Source organism: Protomyctophum parallelum (genome assembly GCF_964188405.1).
Source record: "Protomyctophum parallelum genome assembly, chromosome: 3".
In the NCBI taxonomy this organism is placed as follows: domain Eukaryota; kingdom Metazoa; phylum Chordata; class Actinopteri; order Myctophiformes; family Myctophidae; genus Protomyctophum; species Protomyctophum parallelum.
This window is the reverse complement of record NC_139698.1, coordinates 50,288,017-50,311,123: the sequence shown is the minus strand read 5'-3', so window position 1 is coordinate 50,311,123 and position 23,107 is coordinate 50,288,017. Positions and strand designations below refer to the sequence as shown.

Genomic DNA, 23,107 nt, shown 5'->3' with positions numbered 1-23,107 from the left:
TTGGGCAGGCTATTAGAACCTGCGTTTGAAACTGCATTAACTACACATGGTTCAGGCCATCCCCCACATTGATATGGCGTCTAGTCCAGTGGTGCTCAAAGTGGGGTTCGAATCGGGGGCACAAATGTTATGGAGAATCGCTCGAGCATAAATGTTTCAAATGTTTGAGAATCGATATAACACTCAGGGAGCCACATATAGCGAAGCCATATTTCTACAGTTCTCTCTTCTGCCAAGTATACTGGCCCCATTATGAGGAAGATGGATGCTGCCCTCGCCCTCACCCTACACTAGAATGCCTACGAGACACTCTGGTAAACCAACTGCCCCAAAGTGTCCAACCTCCCCTAAAGTATCGATCATCCTTGGTTGATGTCAGATGAGAAGCAGTCACACTCTCTCTTCCTGCCTCAAAGCAAAGCCAAAAGGACCCCAAACTCAATAACTCCTCCCATGATCTTTGCAAGCGAAGAGTCATCCATTGTGTGTGTGTGTGTGTGTGTGTGTGTGTGTGTGCGTGCGTGTGCTCGTGCGTGTGCGTGCGTGCGTGGGTCGCAAAGAGAAGATACAATTGCACATACACTAATAGATATTAGGCCCTTTGTGCTCGACAATGGAGCTAAGCAATCAACCTCTGTGGCCTCTGGAAGGTTTGGAAATGCAGGGTTAAGGCTGCGCACAAAACTGAAAGAAGTGTTGATTTGAAAGGGAATCTTTTTCAGATAGCTGATGACCATAAAGAGAAGGCAGGCACTATCACTCAAAGATGGATGGAATAAATGGTTTGCTGCACTTGGGGCCAAGAAGGACTGACCTTGTAGACAAAAGTGACGCCTGAATTGATTCCACATTTTTTGTGTGGATTTGACAATAATATTCTTGGAATAGGGGGTAAGAGAAAAACGAATGGGGTTATGAACAACACGAGGAAGATTCCATGTCAATCCACGTTGGACGTGAAGGTTGGACAGCCCAATGTTGCAAAATTCTAAGATTGGCCACCCAGTAATAAAACCTAAAGTTAGGTAGGGCCAACCTACCCTGAGGTCTGGGTCTTTGTAATGACGTTTTACTTTTTTATTCCAAATAAATTCTGAGACCGAGCGATCAATTTTATCAAAAAAAAAGAAAGGGTGGTTTGCACGGTTTTTCTTTCATTAAACAACAGATAGGATGTAAAAGTGTCAGTTCACGAGGGGTGTCACATGACTTATGTGATATGAGTTAAGAAATAGCCAGTCAGTCGTTTCTAACTCGCATCTCATTTCCTCCCTACGTACTCCATAAGACAAGCCAGTAAACTATGGATTTAATGAGACACTGCACAGTCAAATGCCTGTGTCGATATACACTGTCATTCTAGACAGCTAGGAGCTCTGTGTGTGTGTGTGTGTGTGTGTGTGTGTGTGTGTGTGTGTGCGTGCGTGTGTGTGTGTGTGTGTGTGTGTGTGTGTGTGTGTGCTTGCGTGCATGTTTGCACAAAAGCTTGTGCGCGCACACTGTATTTTATGGATGAATCATGCCAATTATAAATAATGGTCCACATTTTAATCACACATTCAGAACACACAATGGTATGCTGTTGAGTTATTCAAGATCCTTTCTCACATGCGTATACTTAAGCTATTCAACAACCCTTTTCTTTCAGTCCCCGTATCTCTACACACACACACACACACACACACACACACACACACACACACACACACACACACACACACACACACACAAACACCTGGCTCTGGTCTGATGAATACGGACAAAATGAAGAGTGTTTTAAGTGCCGTGTTTTGAGGGTTACTGCTCCATCTCAGCTGAAGTGGAAATTGAACATCACTCTCCCGCCTGTTTACGACCGCTTCCTCATGTCTAACCTCATTTACCCCTCTCTCTCTCCATCGCCTACACACAGTAACAGCGTACCTCTCTCTACCCATCTCTCTCCGTCGCCTATACAGTTACAGTGTACCTCTCTCTACCCCTCTCTCTCTCCATCCCATATATACCTCTCACGACCCCTCTCTCTTCGTGCCATCATCCCTATGAACCGCGTTCAACAGCTTCAACCCATATTCGCCTCAAACAAAGGGGTTCAATTAATTTCGCTCCCATGCCACCAAAATGCGTTCCGCATTTTGGTGGCAGTCGTTATGAAATGTGAATCCCTAGACACCTTCAAAACCGCTCTCGAAGAGCACTTATACCCCTCTCCCTTTCACTCTTCTCACTTCATCTCCCTGATCACCAGCCTCTCTCCTCTCCCCTACTCACCCCACCATACCTTTTTCAACTTCAGATTTGTCTGCTGATCTGACCGACTTCCCAAATGACTCCCCTGGATCCTCTGCAATACACACACACACACACACACACACACACCAAGTTTGGTCGTATTTGGACGGACACTTTTATTTTTTAGGAGGCATATTTTACCCTCACCTAACCTCTCTCTCTCTCTCTCTGTCTCTCTCAGCGCGCTGCCAGGCGGTGCAGGCAGAGAACGTGACGGTGTTGGAGGGAGGCACGGCCGAGATCTCCTGCCGCCTGCACAACTACGACGGCTCCATCGTGGTCATCCAGAACCCGCGGCGGCAGACCCTGTTCTTCAACGGCACGCGAGGTGTGTGTGTGTGTGTGTGTGTGTGTGTGTGCGTGTGCGTGTGCGTGTGCGTGTGCGTGTGCGTGCGTGCGTGCGTGCGTGCGTGCGTGCGTGCGTGCGTGCGTGCGAAAAAAGCACGCTGACAGCTATATGGCATTTTTTGAGTGTCTGGTTCTGTATACAAGAATGATTGTGGTTTCTGACCCGAGATCAGATTCTAGAAATGTCTATTACATCCTGACAGTTTCATTATTAACCCATTCTGACCTGAGATCAGATTCTAAAAGTGTCTTCGATTTTTCAAAAATAGCAGACCTACAAGCTGTGAGAAGATCAAAATAGTCATACAAGCAAAATGTAAAATAGTACAAACATCACACTTTGCCATGCAGTAGAATAAAAACAACACAAAATTGCACAAAACCATAGACTACTAGTGAGGCTGTAAACCTGTACAGTGACAGTCTGTCTATATATAAATACACCATAGTTATATAATGATAAATAGCTCAGTCACATACAGTAGGTGGCTACTGTATTTACAGTGAACAGAACAGTGTAATAATGAATGCTGTGGATGTACTGTACTGTACTGTACTGTACTGTACTGTACTGTACTGTACTGTACTGTACTGTACTGTACTGTACTGTACTGTACTGTACTGTACTGTACTGTACTGTACTGTACTGTACTGGTGTGGGAGTCACACAGACTATGATAGACTTGTCGCAGTTTTGAGCTCAAGGGACCACATAGTTGCGTGCCAGTGTCATGTGCCGGGAAAATGCTGATCTACAAACTCACAACGTGTCGTATGTAGTAGCACGATGCGTTGTCGGATTGTAGATCTGTTATTTTAAGTCAGAGCTCGTAGCTCGGGGATAGAAACGTCGTTTTGTGTCAGAAAGACTGACGTTATCTAGCTGCATTGAAGTGTATATGATTGAACTTTTCATATTGTTTTTCTATATTGTTTGGAATTGCTTTAAAATGTTCTGGTATAATAAAAACAAAGTAACTCAGAAAACTCACATAAATCACAATATCGAATCGAAGCGCAATATATCTCAATATAAATTGAATCCCCCCTACCTAGTATCGATATATCGTATGGAATGGGGAGGTAAGGGAATCGTCCCACCTCTACAAATGTAGTACTGGAGTAACTTCGTATCTATGTACACGCACGTTACACAATTTAATTCAATTCAAAGAGCTCACAACACACGCACGCGTGCACGCACACACGCACGCACGCGCGCACACACACACACACACACGCACACACACACACACACACACACACACACACACACACACACACACACACACACTACAGTACACAACAACTAAAGACTGCTCGTCGACATGCCACATTGATAAATTGCTCAGAGTGCTTAAGGTCAAGTCAATAAGACTGCAAATGCCACACGAATGCTGTCCTGTTAATAGTGGATGGAGTGGAGGTTTTGGGATGCATATCTTTTAACTATGTCTAAAAGTTTAGTTTGGTGCATAACAAAATGTGCCAGCAAGCAGTGAAAGTTTGACAAGTGATGGATTGTGGATTGTTTTGGCGAGTGAAATTCGATGTCTTATTTTCTCCCCCATTATATATAACTATGTGAGTTGTGTGGGGAGAATGTTAATGGGACTGCAACAATAGACTCGCTCCCCTATTAACTGGAATGGTGATTTTTCTCACCTCCAGACTAGTGCCCCACCTATGTTCACTTGCAATTAAGTCTGGAATATGGGTCTGACTACAGATTACCGAGGACATCTTTTGTTACATTTGATTACTATTCTTGTTTACAAACAATAGGGAGAGCAGCTGTTCATGTTTCCAGACTGTCTTAAAGAAATAGGCCTATAGGCTGTGTATTGAAAGCATACATATTTTATTTCCCCAGACTTCCCCAAGCAAAACTGCAAAAATAATTACCATCTAGTTGCTGTATTCAGCAATGTGCAAAAGGTGCCCAAGGAACACAAAATACAATATTCTTTCAGATCTGTCAAGGCTGTACTGTGCTTTATGTGTGTGTGCGCGGCTACATGAATGCCGGGTCTGGAGCCGAGCATGGAGACCTAACATGACAGCTTGACATCATTCACAAATTGCATACCTAGGAATGTGTTATCCACAGGTTTGCATGCCGTTATTATCCCTTGTCTTGGTGTCACAGGTAGAGGAAGTTAACCCATTCTGAACGGGCACCCATTTTGGTGTTGGCATCATGCTTTAGCTATTGAAAAATAGCAGATCTACAAGCTCATATCGCGCCACCGAGTGGCGCGATACGAGCTTGTAGGTCTGCTATTTAAAAAAAATCTAAGAGCGACTGACATTTTTTTAATCTGATCTCAGGTCAGAATGGGTTCATCAGACCAGTGTGTGTCCGGCGGAAACCTCGTATGGATCTGATCTCAGGTCAGAATGGGTTAATTTGCTCCTGCTGTGTCTTTAGGAACGCCACGTGACAAGACCGTGCAAAGGCCTCGTTTGAGGGCTGCTCATGTCACAGCGACACCAGAAGGCTGTCTCATTGCGTCGGCGTTGCCCTCTTTTCCCTGAATTTGAAAGTTACTTCAACTTCAAAGAACTTTATTTTTCCTTTCGTAAACAAATGTTGTGCAGTGGTAAAAGACAACAAGAAAATGCAATACATACATACAGTACACAGTTACTAAAAGACTATAAAAACTACTGCTTTAAAGCATAATATAAAAATTCTAAGCATATAATAATAATCTGATAGCAACCTATGTGGTGGGAAAGGGGTCTGACGGAGGTGGGCTCAAAGCTAGCAGAGCCCGTTTTAGTGAGTTTTGATGCTCTACTATTAACACATTACTGTAATAATATTACAGTACCTTTCCCACTAACAAGTAGTATAATAACAAATTACTACAGGCTAATATGTCAGCAATAATATTAGAGTTTTTGACCTACAGTAGCACAAAGAGGAACTCTCGACCGAGATGTCGCTAGTGTATTGTGCGTGTATTGTGATTTGCACGTTGCTATCAGCATTTAGGTTTTGTCAGGAGACATGGGCAGCAGTGCAGTCACTTCAGATATCAGGACTCCAGTCTAACCCAATGAATAAGGAGTGGAGTTACAGTGTCCCTAACATCTCAAATGATTATTCTTTAACTGAATGGGTTCCTGCGTGGTTTCCAGTGTCCCGTACCTTGTGTAAAAGTCCATGAAATGAATGGATCGGTTGGATCTCCACTCCTACACAGTACATTATGCGTGATTCCCCCAGATCCATTTTCACACTCTGGCACACACAAGATTACCGGTATATTATATTATGTTATGTCCAGATGTCGGCAGTAAAAATCTCTTTAAACGCTTTCTTCAGCTCAACTTCCTCCGAAGTGTATTCCCTAGTCTGAATAGCTTTGCAAATTATATTTCTTTTTACTGGTCGGTCATACATTGAAGTCACAGAATTTAAGTTTGTACAATGTAACTCTTCGATGTTAAGTCATTCTGACCGGGCACCCATTTTGGTGTTGGCATCATGTTATGCTTTAGCTATTGAAAAATAGCAGATCTACAAGCTCATATCGCGCCACCGAGTGGCGCGATACGAGCTTGTAGGTCTGCTATTTTTTGAAAAATCGAAAATCGACTGACATTTTTAGAATCTGATCTCAGGTCAGAATGGGTTAATCAGACCAGTGTGTGTCCAGTGGAAAACTCGTATGAATCTGATCTCAGGTCAGAATGGGTTAAGTCCGTGGCCTATAACAAACTGGGGAACCTTGAAATTAAGAAGGTTGAGAATCTGACTAAACTCATCAGTGCTTATTTAAATCCAAGGATGTACAAAAGGTACCTGATAAAGTGCATGGTGTGTAGGCTGCAGAAGAAAACACAGTATAGGCTTAAGTCTTTTTAGGTAAAAGTATGCAATTATCAATTTTGTGAGGTGTAATGGGAGAGGTGATGTGTAACAGAAAAGTAGTGTACAGTAACTAGTTACGGTTGGCAGGGAGTAATAAGTAAAGTAATAATATATATATATATATATATATATATATATATATATATATATTAGTGGTGGGCATAGATTAATTTTTTTAATCTAGATTAATCTCACTGCAATTCTGGAGTTAATCTAGATTAATCTAGATTAAAATGGCTCATTTGAACTCTGCCGAAGGCATTGAAAATATGTGTGCGCTACCTAAATAATGACCAGAAGTAAATCCTTGAACGGGCCACGTGGCCCATTAGACCAGGAGCCCTATCATAATTGGTAATGAAAATATAATAATGTTCAATACGATGTACGTGTGTTATACATTGTTTATTCAGTTAAACACGAATAACCATAAACACGTTACCATACAGGCAATTTGGAACAGTGGGTGCAAGAACAACCCCCTTTTCTGGGATATGACATTAATTAAACTGTAAACCTAGAGGTGATGAAGAACTGTTTACAGTCAGTAGCTTTGTGACATGACTTGAGTCCAACCTCTACCTCTTCCACCAGTCACTCACCTCCAGTGTGGGGCGTCCCAATCCCAACCCTGGGGCTTCCTATTCCCTCTCCTACTGTACCTCATCAGTACTGGGGTTTCCTATTCCCTCTCCTACTGTACCTCCATCGGTACTGGGGTTTCCTATTCCCTCTCCTACTGTACATGATTTGAGTCCAACCTCTACCTCTCCTTCTTCCACCAGTCACTCAGACACACCAGCTTGTTCACATTGTCTGGTGACAAACTAGATCTTTTTTTCTGTACAATGTGGCCTGCTAAAGAGAACAGTCTCTCGCATGGGACAGTTGTGGCAGGAGTCCCCAAGTACTTCTGGGCAATGTGGGCCATCTTACCATAAACAGCAGTGTGCTCTGACCACCACTTCAGTGGACACTGATCTAAACTGGCACTGGGCTCTACCTTGTACCTCTCTACAACATTGTCTACTACTGGTATCTCGTCTTCTGACTCTGACTCTGATCCCATCAGTAGTAGGGCTGTCTTCTTTTGAGGTGGCTCAGGGTTCTCCTCCCTGGGCGGCTGCAGAGCAGGTTCTTCTGCCCTCACCAAGTCACTCAGCTTTCCCCACACTGGCTCCCTCTCTGCTCTGGGCAGGCATTTGAGATCTTTGAAGCGTGGGTCCAGAGCAGTGGCCACCTTTTGATGAAAAATAAAATAAAGATTGATGGAAGAAAATGTAACTTTCAAAATCCTCCATATTTCTTCATGACTCATTCATCTATCCATTTATCAATCTTCTGGCTTAACGGTCTATAATGGTCAGCCAATACAGTTATCTTCTGGTCAGTACGTGTCACATACCTTCAGCCATTCCAGGTTTGTTTTCTCCCTCCGCTGGTTGAGGTCTTTGATGAAGGCAGTCTTGAAGCGCACAATGTAGGCAGGATCATCATCAGAGATCTTCATTGCTCGCAGGAGATGACACAGGGCAGGTAAAACGACAGAGCAGGAGACATACTTTTCCCCACCAAGGAGCTCAGTGACGTACCTACACACACACACACACACACACACACACATTAAGAGGGGTGAATTGACACCAAAAACGACGCCACAATGTCACAGCAGGACACACGCGCACACACACACACACACAGAGCATAGCACACAGACAGTACACACACACACAGACATCACAGCCCCAAACACAGCACGGCCACACACAGACAGCACAGCCCCAAACAAACAGCACAGCCATACACAGACAGCACAGCCCCAAACACAGCACAGCACAGCCACACACACACACACACACACACACACACACACACACACAGCCACACACACACACACACACACACACACACACACACACACACACACACACACAGCCACACACACACAGAGCAGTGTGCACTGTGCACACACACACAGCCACACACACACAGAGCAGTGTGCACTGTGCACACACACAGCCACACACACACACACACAGAGCAGTGTGCACACACACACACACAGCAGTGTACACACACACACACACACACACACATAGAGCACAGCACAACACACACTTACTTGCATGGCTCCAGCAGTTTCTCCAGCTTTGCCAACTTCTCATATTCAGCATGTGTTGGGAGGGCCAGCTTGTGGGTCTGCTGAGCCAGCGTTGCGTGCACTGCGTCTCTGTTGCGCCTCAAACGTGTGATCATCGCTAGGGTTGAATTCCAGCGTGTTGGAACGTCTTGCACGAGTGACTCCTGGTCTTGTTCAAGGGATGCTTGCTGGGCATTCAGCTCGTCTGAGTTAGCCGGACTGTGTTTGAAATGTCCGACCACTTTTCGACACTTGGCCAGTACACCATCAAAACCACCATCCCGAAGTGACATTACAACGGCCCTCTGTACAAGATGAGCAACGCAGGGCAAGTGCTCAAATGGTAATATTCTCCCTGCTGCTATCATGTTGGGAGCGCTGTCGGTTCCAATGGTGGTGATTTTTTCAGCTATGCCCCACTGATTAGCGACGTCGAGAAACTGTCTGGCACAAGCTTCTGCAAAGTGGCGCTCCTCCGTTTTAATCACACCTGACGTTATAGGAGAGACAAAGTAGATCAGAATAAGTTTGCTATTAATAGGAGACTTACAATTAGCAGGCTGGCGTTGTTGGGGCTAGCTAGCAAACGTATAATGTTGGCTGGTGGTAAAATAAATCAATCGATCCCTGATAACGTTAGCTAAAGCTGTGTAAATGTTAGGCTGAATTAGCAATATTACATGCCGCGGTGGGGTTGGTTTCAGGTTGGATATTCAGCCAGGATGGCTGGGTATCCAGCCCGAGACCAACTTCACCGTGGTAAATTAATTTAAATTACATAACGTACCTAAGGCGAACGAGTGAAGTTCCCAGCTGACATCGATGAGGTGTACAGTAACGCCAAGGTAGTTGTCGTTTTTGACAGATGTCCAATGGTCCCCAGTCAGTGCTACACACGCCGCCCCGGCCAACTTTTCATCTTTCGCAGCTTTCTCTGCAGCGTACTGGTCATGGATTCTCCTTGTGATAGTTCGTCTCGCAGGTAGTTTGTAAGATGGGTCGCCTGTGGCCGCCTGGAGAAGAAGCTCGAGCCCATCATCTTCAACCACACTGATAGGCCGGCAGTTGATGGCAATCCATTGAGCTAGGAGGTTAGTTAGCTTGGCTGATAGAGTTGGGCTGACGGGCTTGCCACGGTTGCACTCAAACATTGTAGTTTGACGAACACTTTTCCCCGGAGCCATATTAGTGCTTGGCCCGCCGGCAGCTTCGCTATCATCAACCAACGCAAAGGGATGCTTGTGCGTTAGGTGATACTTCAGACTTGAAGAACTCCTACAGTAAGCCATTTCTGCTTTGCACAGGGTGCAAACCACCTTGTTCTTGTCGAGGTTTCCATTGGGAAGCTTCTTGTAAAGAAATTTCCCCTGAAGCAAACCTGGGTTCACAGAGTCCTGCATGCTGACGTTTGATGTGGCACGCCGCACTGTTCATTAATTTCACCCGTGTCCGGTTAGGTTAGGATTTGTTACCGCCCCGCTCTCAGAGTAATTTATTTCACCTTGTCCCTGTTAGGTTAGGACTTCTCCCTCCCACAGAGTAATTCCGGCGTCCGCCAGATAAAACTATCAAAGTGAAATTCCTAGTTTGCTTGCTTTATGCAGTCAATGCAGACCCAGCTCTTAGACCCAACTTTGAGAATAGATTAATGGCGATAATTTATTTGACGCGCGATAATATTCTCGCGTTAACGCAGCACGTTAACGCCGATAACGGCCCAGCATTAATATATATATATATAAAACTGCCTTCAGGATATAGCCTACATGTACTTCCCAGAATGCATTTTGCACCAACCAAAGCTCTAGCAACAGGGAAGCAATAGTGGAGGAGAAAACTGTTATAATTTTCAAAATACTAATTGTTTGGGGGGTTTTTTTGGCAATCATTTTGCTGTTTAAACTTCTGTGGTTGATTTATCAAGATCGAGCCTACTTGAAAATAAGCTTTGAGTTTTTTTCTGAGGTGTGTGAGGTCCCACTTGTATGCCTCGTCACAATCTCCAGGCCAGGCAGTGCTCATGTACCCCGCCGACTCTCAAGCTAGCCCGTTTGAAATTTTCCGCTGGCTCTGATGTCTGTGTAGTTGTTAAATATGAGATATAATTTGTTGTGTGTGTGTGTGTGTGTGTGTGTGTGTGTGTATATCTAACGGGCAATCTTTGGTTTCAACTCCCTTTAGAGTCGCTGTGCCTCTGAGAAATGTTTGATAGAACGTGTTTATACTTTATTTCAAGGGACATCTGATGAAGCCAAGCGAGCTCATTTCTCTGGCGAGTTGCCGCGGCGTCTCTTCTCCAGCAGGAGTAATTCATTTAAAAAAAAATCTACGTGTTTATTAATATTTATCGTGCTAGGATTTGTGCTCTCTGACATACATGATTTATTATGTATTGATCTACTCTTTATTTTTTAATTTAATTACTGTTTTGGTTATTAATATTTCATGAATAAAATAAAAACGTCTGAGGTCCGGACTTAACACATTCTGACCGGGCACCCATTTTGGTGTCGGCATCATGTTATGCTTTAGCTATTGAAAAATAGCAGATCTACAAGCTCATATCGCGCCACCGAGTGGCGCGATACGAGCTTGTAGGTCTGCTATTTTTGAAAAAATCGAAGAACGACTGACATTTTTAGAATCTGATCTCAGGTCAGAATGGGTTCATCAGACCAGTGTGTGTCCAGTGGAAACCTCGTATGAATCTGATCTCAGGTCAGAATGGGTTAAGAGTTGGATAGCCCGGGTTACCTTTGTGAACCTATTAGTGGTAGTAGTAGTAGATTGGTCTGTGCACCACCACCAAGATGAAGATCTTTTTATATAATTGATAGTTTACTCAAATGCCAGACTGCCTTATTCATTTGATGTTATTAATTTAATTATACTAGTATTCTACTCTTAACTGAACTCCCTACATATATTGTACTGTCAAGTGTTGGCAGTCATGTGCAGTTTAAACATATTGAACATTTATCATCGTGAGCCTTGGAAGCGCCATCAGCATCATTGACTTGCATGTAGCGTAGCTGATATCAAGCCAACCATCCATCTCAGTACAGACATGTGAGCCATGCGCTCAAATATTCAATTCAATCTTCATTCCAGAAACACAGGAGGTCAATATAGAGGTCATTGACATCAAACATAATTGTATTCATCATAATTAATGAGGAATAAAACCATAAATAATAATATAAAATCATTTGTATTTCTCAAAGACTTCCCACTATGCCTTGTGGCATTCTACTTGTTATATCAGCTTGCCGTTTCAGAGCAAAGCCTTTCACTTATCCTATTCTGACCGGGCACCCATTTTGGTGTCAGCATCATGTTATGCTTAGTTTAGCTATTGAAAAATAGCAGATCTACAAGCTCATATCACGCCACTGAGTGGCGCGATACGAGCTTGTAGGTCTGCTATTTTTGAAAAATCGAACGACTGACATTTTTAGAATCTGATCTCAGGTCAGAATGGGTTAATCAGACCAGTGTGTATCCAGTGGAAACCTCGTATGAATCTGATCTCAGGTCAGAATGGGTTATTTCGAAAGCCAAGCTCTTCAAAACAAAAAACTGAAATGTAGACACAGTCATGTTTCTGCTCAAGCCCCATGGGCCTGCCCGTGCAGGATCATTGGCAGGAATTCTGTGGAGTTGGACACAGTGACGGTCGGGAGCCGAGCCGGGCCTCAGCTGAGAAAAAGACCCCCAAAAAGAGATTGGGGGCTTTGCCGGCATGGCAGACACTCATACTGGCTCATTTACCGGTGCACTGCAGATCTTATTCCCCCCGGACTTCAAATTTGGCACGTCTGTGGTCAGACTGCAGCACACAGCGAAAGATGACTCTTTCTGCTTCACTTGTAGAGATTATTACTTTCTTTCTTTTATTTTGTATCACTTTTCAATGGATTTGTGTGGCTTATCATTCTTCCCTGCTTTGGACACAGTCTTTGTGCGTTGGCTTTTTGCAATCATGTGGATCAAGTGAGAGAATTTGCACACGTGAATGAAAAGCGTGAGTGAGTGCAGTGAGTGAGTGAGTGAGTATGAGTATGGTTAGTAGCGTGTGCGTGCATGCATGTGCGTGCATGCGTGTGTGTGTGTGTGTGCGTGCCGTGCCGTGCACACCTTTTTGTTATTCTTCCCTGAGGCTACGGTCGAAGCCAGACTTTTTAAACCCATTAACTATGCCTCATCGGTGTTCGCACATTTACATTTTCTCCGGTCCAAATGTCCTCACCTCCATAATAATTCCACATTAAATAGTCAAATAACTGAATTATTTGACTGTTTTTTTTGTGTTTCTTTTCCTCTTTGTCTACTTTGGGAAAAACAGAGACACTGCTTCTTCTGTCCATTCTAAAAGCCTGGCATTAAAGTGCTCAGCGTAATCCTCCGTTAACCCCCATTACATTTGAGATCACTGCTCATTACAACTCCTCATTAGAGTGCAGCTTTGCGGCTAGATGATGTTGCTTGCTTTGCGAAAGGCTTTATTGGCGAGTCATTACCATCGTAACTGATCGGATAACGAGGCATTGTGCTCTTCCTTGTGGAAGGCCCGGGGGTTGTTCAACACTGCATTCGTTTTTTTCTCAGGTTCAGGTTTATGTTATTTGTATCCTATAGCTCTGATTCATACCCTTCCTGATACGATTCTGCGAATTTCTGCCATCCAGTAAGGCTATGGGGCAAACAGGGTTAAATCTCAAATCGAAAAATCAGACCAGCCTCTCCTCTTTAGTGGAAATCTCACGAACGTTTTTTGACCTACTCACCAATACAAGCACGGGTTGTGTCAATAGAAAGCCTACTTTCCTTAGTGGACGCACTCTGAGCCCCCCCCCCCACCACCACACGTATAAACGGTACTTTTTGGTCAAAAGGGGATTTTGTTTCCATCGGAAAAAAAAACATTTTTAGTTACTCCGCTGCGCCCTCTACTGATATTGCCCAGAGAACTGCCTCATAGAGAATATTTTTCCTCCGGTGGAAAAAAAATCCCTTTCTGGCCAAAAAGTACCGTTTATACGTGTGGTGGGGGGGGGGGCTCAGAGTGCGTCCACTAAGGAAAGTAGGCTTTCTATTGACACAACCCGTGTTTGTATTGGTGAGTTTGGTCAAACGTTCGTGAGATTTCCACTAAAGACTGTTCTGATTTCGAGTTGAGATTTAACCCCCGTTTGCCCCATAGCCTTACTGGAGGGCAGAAATTTGCAGAATCGTATCAGGAAGTGTATGAATCAGAGCTATTTGTATCCATAGGTGGATTTGGTCTCACTGTAGGCAATTAAGGCATCCATCTTGACACTAGGGCAGTGATTCCGTAACCTGTGGTCACTTGGGACCCCCTGTATAATAGGCAAAAGAATAATAGGCAAAACTCTAAGAATATTAATATAAACTAGAAAAAGTCCTGTGAACTTTGGAAGCCAATCTTAACCAATCAGGATGGAGTCTGAGAAATCTGAAAGACCCGTTTGGTTGAATGGCTCTAGAGAGACTGTGTACCAATTTGCGTGATGTTTGGATAAAATCTGTAGGTGTGCTGTGCAAAAACTTGTTTTGCACAAAGCGGCCTCCTGGTGGCGCTATAACAGGCCGTTCTGGAAATTATGGGGCAGAGGTTCATCGTTGGCATCCAGGGAGTGTGTGTGCAAAATTTGGCATCGACCGGGTTAACGGTGGCCGAGATTAGCTGCTCACGGACACACACACACACGGACACACACACACACACACACACACGGACGGACACACGGACGGACGGACGGAGTGCAAAACATACTCTCCCCACATGCCTTCGGCCTGGTGGAGACAACAATATGATATGGTGTTTTTCTTTAAAAGCTTAAAAAAAATGTTTTCATATAGTGATATCAATATATAAGAACTTTAAAGTACACTACGTTGGCTCCATTGATCAAAGCCGCAACAGAATCGATTGATTGATCATTAAAATAAACATACTGAAAACTCAAAATTCAAGTGGGCTCGGATCCAGAAACTGCCGCTGCACAAGAGGCTGCATAGCCACGATCATGACTAAAACGATAATCCTGATTATTATTGCTTTGCTTCATATTGAATTGTAATCATGATTATGTCTTAATGTCCCTGTTGCTTCTGTGCTTCATCACAGCGCCATATCTTTGGTCAAGTGCTATGTGATGATTGTACTGGTCTCCTGCAGGGAGCCTGATGGATGTGGAGGGTTGTATAATGTTCTGGTTCACTGGTAAAAGACTACACCTCTATACTGAAGGTTGAAAGATTGATTAACACAAGAATGGAAAGTGCAAACTGTGCAGGTCAGCTGAGGGACCTGCCGTATGGAAGGACGAGGCTCAGGGTGGGGATGTATGTAGCGTCAGGACCTGGTGGCTTCCATGGCTCTGGACCCTGGAGTGGCTGGCAGTGGTGGAAAGTAACTAAGTATTTTTACTTAAGTACTGTACTTTAGTACAATTTTGAGGTATTTGTGCTTTACTTGAGTATTTCCAATTTCCAGTACTTTTACTTCTGCTCCACTACATCTCAGAGCCAACATTTGTACTTTTACTCCACTACAATTATTTGAAAACTTTAGTTACTTTAGTTACTTTGGCGATTTTAATTTTGATTAGAAAACTTACATTAACCACTTCAACCCAATACATTTTGGCCATTTGAAAATAGCCGATCTACAAGCTCACAATGCGTCGCACTATTTTCAATAGACTTTGTACACATTTTGAACTTGTGAAGTGGGACATTCTGCAATATGAGTACTTTTACTTTTAGTACTTTAAGTACATTTTGATGCCGATACTTTTGCACTTTTACTCAAGTACATTTTCAATTCCGTACTTTTACTTGTAAAGGAGTAGTTCTAAATTGCAGTATTGGTACTTTTACTTAAGTAAAACAATTGAGTACTTTTTCCACCACTGGTGGCTGGGTGTGCTCAGTACTGCTGGAAGAAGTACTCAAGTAAAAAGTAGCAGTAAAAGTACAAAAGGATTGCCAATTAAATTATACTCGTGGCAAAAGTGACCATACTGTACTCGTTATGAATGGCCTATTTAACCATTTCTTTGCTCCAGCTTGTCCGGCAAAAATAGTGAATCTACAAACACACAAGATCAGCAATTTTCCAATAGCTCGTAGATCAGCTATTTTTCAATAGAAAATATGATATAGGGCTTAATTGGTTAATGTATGCTTTGTGGTAATAATCAAAATCTACAAAGTAACTTGTAGTGGAGTAAAATTTACAATATTTGCCTTTCAGGAGGACTGGGCGTTTAAAGTATAAAAAAACGAAAGTTCTCAAGTAAAGTACCTCAAAATTAAGTAAAGTACTTGAGTAAATGCACTTACATGAAGCTACTTTTCAACACTGCTTGTCGTGACTCCATTCTGTCTTCCTGTGGGTTCCTCCAGAGAGGAATGGCAATTAAATTCCAATGCCCAAAATCTAGGCTATTCCCTCACTCACACTGGGGGTCACTCCAGTGTTACGGTGGAATCGGTGACCTGCCGAAATATGTGACCAAAAAATATGTGACCATCACATACTTCACATACTGTAACTTAATTGGAGTGAGCGAGTGTAATTGAATGAGTGGCAGATATTTTGGGTTTTTGGAGCAGAGGGGTTGTGGGGACAGGAGGAGGTTCAAGGTTGTAGGGTGGACATTGTAAAGCAGAAGTGAAAGTGAATTTGAAGAAAATAAATTGAATTTCATCCTATTTCTATGTACTGTAGCTTATGTGGCGCACAGTGGCGGTGACTGCAAACAGGGAGTGTCATTTCTATTCAACTCTGGGTAATGATGAGGAAAGTGAGTTCAGGGCACACAGCAGCTGACCAAAATAAGATGTTTGAATGAATTTCCGAGTTTCATCAATACGGTGAAATAACGGTTATGTTGCTAGTGCTATACAGTACATCTGAGTGATGGCTGCTGGAACAAAGCTATTTTTGTACTGCTTTGTTCTACACCTCTAGGCTATAACCCATTCTGACCTGAGATCAGATTCATACGAGGTTTCCACTGGACACACACTGGTCTGATTATTAACCCATTCTGACCTGAGATCAGATTCTAGAAATGTCAGTCGCTCTTCGATTTTTCAAAAATAGCAGACCTACAAGCTCGTATCGCGCCACTCGGTGGCGCGATATGAGCTTGTAGATCTGCTATTTTTCAATAGCTAAAGCACGACATGATGCCGACACCAAAATGGGTGCCCGGTCAGAATGAGATAAACCTCTGTTCCTTTAGGAATTAACGAGGTTGATCATGGGTAATGATGACGATATTTTATTTCCAGGTCTTACACAGCAGCTCTTGCAACTTGTGAGCTTGTAGATCTTGCAATTTTTTCATTAACTGTGATTGAGGGAGGCAAACATTTGAAATAATCGTCATATTAATTGATATCGCCCAGCCATATAGTTCCAGGGGCCATATAGTTCTCACCAGGTTGTTTTTGACCTCTCTTGTTTCCTCTTTCCCAGCGGAGTCCATCTCAAGGCTACTTTAGTTCAGTCCATTTCAGGTGAAACTAGAAAAAGTGCCCTTCTGGGCACATGTCTCCACCAGGATAGGAATGTAGGACATTGCAGCTTGCCTTCATAACCTGTCTTGATCACATGACTATGGAGATCATGTGTACCGATTTGCGTGAAATTTGGATAAAATCTGAAGGAGTAATAATAGAAAATGTGTTTTACATATGTCGGCCTCCTGGTGGCGCTATAAAGAGCAGATGTGAAAAATTCCAGGAAAAGGTTTTTCCTTGGCCTCTAGGGAGTTGGCATACAAAGTTATCCACAGATCCGTGCAGTTAGAGGTGAAAACAGTTTTCGGCCAGTTATAGCGCCACCTTGAGGCTGAGTTGAAATTGTTCATGTGGCATTTCGTCCTCGGCCTAGTGGGAATGTGGGTGAACAATTTCACGGAAATCACGCGATGTGTTCATGATTTTCAGCATTTTGTTTGAAACTGAGCACTCCTGTGAAATTTGGAAGCCAATCTTAACCAATCAGGATGGAGTGTGAGAAATCTGAAAGACCGGTTTCGTTGAATGGCTCTAGAGAGACTGTGTACCAATTTGCGTGATGTTTGGACGAAATCTGTAGGTGTACTGTGCAAAAACTTGTTTTGCACAAAGCGGCCTCCTGGTGGCGCTATAACAGGCCGTTCTGGAAAGTTTGGGGCAGAGGTTCATCGTTGGCATCCAGGGAGTGTGTGTGCAAAATTTGGCATCGACCGGGTTAACGGTGGCCGAGATTAGCTGCTCACGGACACACGGACGGACGGACACACGGACACACGGACGGACACACGGACGGACGGACACACACACGGACGGACAGAACGGACGGACGGAGTGCAAAACATACTCTCCCCCCATGCCTTCGGCCTGGTGGAGACAATCAACTGCATTTTTTTTGCACTGCGTCTAAAGATGTGCTGGAGGCAGTTAATCAGTCAAGTCAAGTTAATTTAAAGTCAGGAATTTGCCAAACTTTCCTTAGATTGGGGTGCTGCCCGTTGATCTCGAACCGCTTTTCTTTTTTCTTTCCTTTTTTTCCTTTTGGTGGAGGAAGCTATAGCGTCGCTTCTTCATCAAAGTTTAATTTGTATCAGAGATTTGCAGCGTGCGTTTCGCAGGCTAAATGATTTATGGGCGAAAACAATGGCAGAGACAAGCGCATCCAGGTTGTGGTGTTTTTTTTAATGGTCTGGGACTAGACGAGGGGCTTTCTGTGATGGTCAGAGTGAAAAACAGAATGGCTGTCATTGAAACGACCCAGTGAGTTGCTCTGGTCTGGTGGAGAAGAAGTAAAAGGGTCTAGTGAGAGGTTTTACATTGTGGCAGGGACCTTTATCCTTGCACAAATCCATGTAACGTTTGTCACATAATGCTTTGTCGCACACATAGTCAGGGTCCCGTCAACAGTATAGTGCCTGGCTGTTTGTAACCAGTTATCTTTCTAACCCATTCTGAACGGGCACCCATTTTGGTGTCAGCATCATGTTATGCTTTAGCTATTTAAAAATAGCAGATCTACAAGCTCATATCGCGCCACCGAGTGGCGCGATACGAGCTTGTAGGTCTGCTATTTTTGAAAAATCGAAGAGCGACTGACATTTTTTGAATCTGATCTCAGGTCAGAATGGGTTAATCAGACCAGTGTGTGTCCAGTGGAAACCTCGTATGAATCTGATCTCAGGTCAGAATGGGCTAAACCCCCCCCCCCCCCCCCCCCAACACGCACGTATACACTTCTCCCTGGGGCTGCTGGCCTGTGGCCTGCCCTCCCGTCTGTGGTTGTAATTGTCCTTGGCCGCCCCCAGCTCCTTCTTTAAGTTTCTTCTGAACAGCCTCCGGCCCCCTCAGTGTCCCCTGCCATGAAAGCCCTGTTCACTCTGTTCATCAGGGCTTTCATGTCCCCATTGATGCAGGGCTTGTTGTTGGAGGAAGGCTTTTTTTGGGGTGGTTATACAATGCTCTCCTCATAGAACCTGATGCATCACCACCATTCAAGCCTATTTGGTATCAACCTGATGCATCACCACGATTCAAGCCTATTTGGTATCAATTAGGGGTGCAACAGATTAAGGAACGAATCGATTTCATTGATTATAAAAAAAATATTGTTAATCAATTTTCGTAAATCAATTGGGGGGGGGGGGGTTACATTTTGCAAAAATGTGTAGCAAATAGCAACTAGCAATACTGTCGGCTGTGGCAATGGTTTTGCCCTCCGCAGATAGAATATAATAGAACTAGAAATGCACTCTATCGAGCTGCCAACTTGCGCAAGCAGAACGCGCCATGAGGTGCGCTCACTATAGAGGGCAGCACGGGTCCATAAAATTGGACCCGGTCCGAAACGGGCCCGGTGATATCAAAACCGAACCGGATCCGAGAACATTCTAATCCGAAAGTTTACCGACATTCTTACCAGAGCTGTTGACAATCACAACAAAACTGTCCCACATTTTTCCTCCGAGGTGGAAAGCCTGGTGATGCGAGGTTAGTCCCACATTGCTTGTTGCTTTGCGTTTCACCTCGCTCGCTGAAGGGGGCCGCCATGATTGCATTAATATAGCCATGTGTGTGACTGTGTGTGTGTGTGTGTGTGTGTGTGTGTGTGTGTGTGTGTGTGTGCAAACGAAAGAGAGAGAGAGAGCGCTCTTGCTCATGTCGAGGTGCATGACGAGACCCAGCCCTCGTTGACTCTGTTCAACAGACAATATGGACTCTATATGTAATAATTACAACGCACGCATGTCTATTTTTGAAACCTATTTTTAAAGTTGAAGGGTTTAATTTATAAATCTCGGATCCTCACGGTTATTTCGGGTATTCTGCATTTCAGATACCCGAAACGAGATCCGCAGCTTTGAAATGGAACCGACCCGTTCAATAGCAGATCTACAAGCTCATATCGCGCCACCGAGTGGCGCGATACGAGCTTGTAGCTCTGCTATTTCTTGAAAAATCGAAGAACGACTGACATTTTTTTAATCTGATCTCAGGTCAGAATGGGTTCATCAGACCAGTGTGTGTCCGGTTGGAAACCTCGTATGAATCTGATCTCAGGTCAGAATGGGTTAAATACAGCAGTGGTCAGTGGTCCCTCATTGCTTGGTGGAGTACACCGACATACACACATATCCAGCCCGATATATACAGTACCCCCTATTGACCAATTTTGAAACGCACTTTAGTTACGTCATCGAGATCAGTGGTTTAATCTCATTGGCTGGTGGTACGTACATACCCAGTCGATCGCTGTTCTTGGTCCCTGATTGGCTGAGTGACGCCACCGACATACATACATACTTGGGTCCCTGATTGGCCGAGCGACGCCACCGACATACACAGCCGATTACAAACAAAGTAACAATCAGAACAACAAAAGAAATCATCAGCTCTGTGTTGAGGGCAGAGAGATATGGACCTGCACCTGGAGTTAACAAAGAGACCTTTCTTTTCTTTTCTGTTCATCCCTCTGTTTGGCTCGCACTACCGTGAAGCTGTCTGGATGAAATAATCAGATAGTCTGGTATATTATTCCCATTCAGCCTGTCTCCGTTAGCACAGTAATCATGTTGATCTTTCATCAGGGATGATATAGCTTGACCTTCTTGTTGGCCGGCGATCTCACATTCACCATGTCTACTGCAGAGGGCAGGTACATGTATAGATAGTGTTGCTCAACCTTTTGAAAATCTCAAAATCTCATAGCAGCAATCTTTTGCTATTTTCCTTTGTGAAAGTGGTTAGGTTTTTTTTTAACCTATTCTGACCTGAGATCAGATTCATACGAGGTTTCCACTGGACACACACTGGTCTGATTAACCCCATTCTGACCTGAGATCAGATTCTAAAAATGTCAGTCGTTCTTCGATTGTTCAAAAATAGCAGACCTACAAGCTCGTATCGCGCCACTCGGTGGCGCGATATGAGCTTGTAGATCTGCTATTTTTCAATAGCTAAAGCATAACATGACATAACATAACACCAAAATGGGTGCCAAAATGGGTGCCTGGTCAGAATGGGTTAACCAATGAAAAGGGTTTGTGACAAAATAATAACTACAGTGGAACCAATTTTCTGAAAAGTAACAGTTTTTGGACATACAAGGTTTCCACCCTGACAGCAAAGAAATACATTTTACCATCTGTCGGTGGTGGTGTCCATTGTTCTGGCTGGAATCGAAACTATAATGTCTAACTAACTAAAAAAGGACCACATAAAACAAATGTATGTACATATATGTGAAGCAGCATTCGGTGACGGTATACGGAACTACATATGTGTAATAGAAATGTCACGAATCTCGAAAAGATAAAGAAACAAGAAACACAGTAGAACTACCACAGCAAAAGCGACTAACCCTCTAAGACCCAGCGTTGCTTTTTAGCAACAATTTTATTTTATTTAATTAATAAATTATTATTATTTTTTTCTGTTCTTTTTTCACCTAAACGTCATCAGTGATGTTCATTGCAATGCCATTTCAATGCCATTGGTCATGATATTTGCATATAAATACCCCCCACAGAGGCTGAAATTCACACAAATAAAAAATTTCTGGACTCTGTGCAATTTTGAATTTTTTTTAACCTAAGACTTTTGACCTTTACCCTAATAAAAGTAGGTAAAATAATTGTAATATATGTTTTTTTGTGATCATTAGAATGTCTATAACATGTTTTATTCATTATTGTGAAAGATATCCCCAAAATGTAAATTATTAATTTATTATATTATTATATAATTATTATATAGTTATTTTTTTTAACATATCTTTTAGTCTCAGTCCTAGTAGTACAAAGTAGTAGTAAGGTTGAAATCTATTTTTTGCAAGTAGAAATTAATGCGGGTGTTAGAGGGATAACCCACAATGAAGCACCGGCACACACACAAAAGAGTGAAAGAAATGCACTAAAAAAGAGCCCATATGCGGTTTGAATATTTAGACCCAGAGGGCTGTACTGTGCTGCACTTCACTCCGTCTCACTCCGTCTGCTGTCCTTCCCTCCATTACCCACCGCGAGCACCGGAGCACTAACTGTCCAGGTCGCTATACTTCGGGAAACCTCGCTTTCGAGACTCTGCCCAATTCTGTCAGATCAGGGTCTATATGTGTGCCATTAAGTATTTACACAGCCTGTTCCTCTTCTCCTCTCCTACCTTTCTCTCGTGCTCTCTGATGAAGAGAGAGAGAGGGGAAATTAAGGAACCAAAGGGGAACGAGAGAGTCGGCGAGGTTAAGAAAGAGATGGCCGACAGCTGCGGCTGAATACAGAAAAGGCTTGTCAGGAGACAGACAGAGAGAGACGTGCAGGGCACTAGAGGAGAGCACCGCCAGATGATGCAGAGGTCCAGGGGAGGTGTAAAGCATCAACGCAGAGACCGTTGCTGACTCATTTGGCTCCTGTAAGCCCTGAAACAGGCCAGGACCATTTTCTAGGAACACAGACACACACACACACACACTTTCCATCCATGCATCGTGCTCTATCGCTCACTGTATAGGGCTCCTTCCATCTCTGGTCTATTACCAGGTGCCTGGCAACACCTATTGCAGCTCCAACTCATTCCAAAACAGTATCTGCCCCCAAATAGGCTGCTGCTGTTATGGCGGGGGAGTGAATGAGGTTTGCCAGGTTTGTGCGGAGAGAGCGAGCCATAATGGGCATGTTTTATGAGATTCCACGGTGCAGATAGCTGTAATAGAGCGGCGAAACTGTTCAAATGGACCCCTCATTTGTGTCTCAGTGGCCCGTATCTCTCTCTCTCTCTCTCTCTCTCTCTCTCTCTCTCTCTCTCTCTCTGTCTTTTTTACCTCAGGCCCTCTGCCGCATGCAAATGATAAAGGTGAGCTCCAACTCGTACAAAAGTCTGACATTTAGTTGCCATTT

General features: G+C 43.6%; 2 protein-coding genes across 2 annotated transcripts in view; one reads left to right on the top strand and one right to left on the bottom strand.

The window, feature by feature from the left end:
* Positions 1 to 613: 613 nt before the first annotated feature.
* The window catches only part of cadm4 (cell adhesion molecule 4), a gene marked incomplete at its 5' end in the record, with an annotated part of 89,751 nt that continues 67,257 nt past the window's right edge, over positions 614 to 23,107 (top strand). Inside the window, 2 exons of the mRNA XM_083762212.1 lie at positions 614 to 650; positions 2,474 to 2,620. Coding sequence (XP_083618338.1) covers positions 614 to 650; positions 2,474 to 2,620 — 184 coding nt within the window. The remainder of the gene's footprint in view (positions 651 to 2,473; positions 2,621 to 23,107) is intronic.
* LOC310856024 (E3 SUMO-protein ligase ZBED1-like) lies at positions 5,884 to 9,847 on the bottom strand (the record flags this gene model as incomplete). The annotated part of the gene is made up of 5 exons (XM_083761238.1): positions 5,884 to 5,890; positions 7,534 to 7,763; positions 7,929 to 8,115; positions 8,646 to 9,153; positions 9,451 to 9,847. The coding sequence occupies 5 exons, from the start codon at positions 9,845 to 9,847 to the stop codon at positions 5,884 to 5,886; spliced, it is 1,329 nt and encodes a 442-aa protein (XP_083617364.1).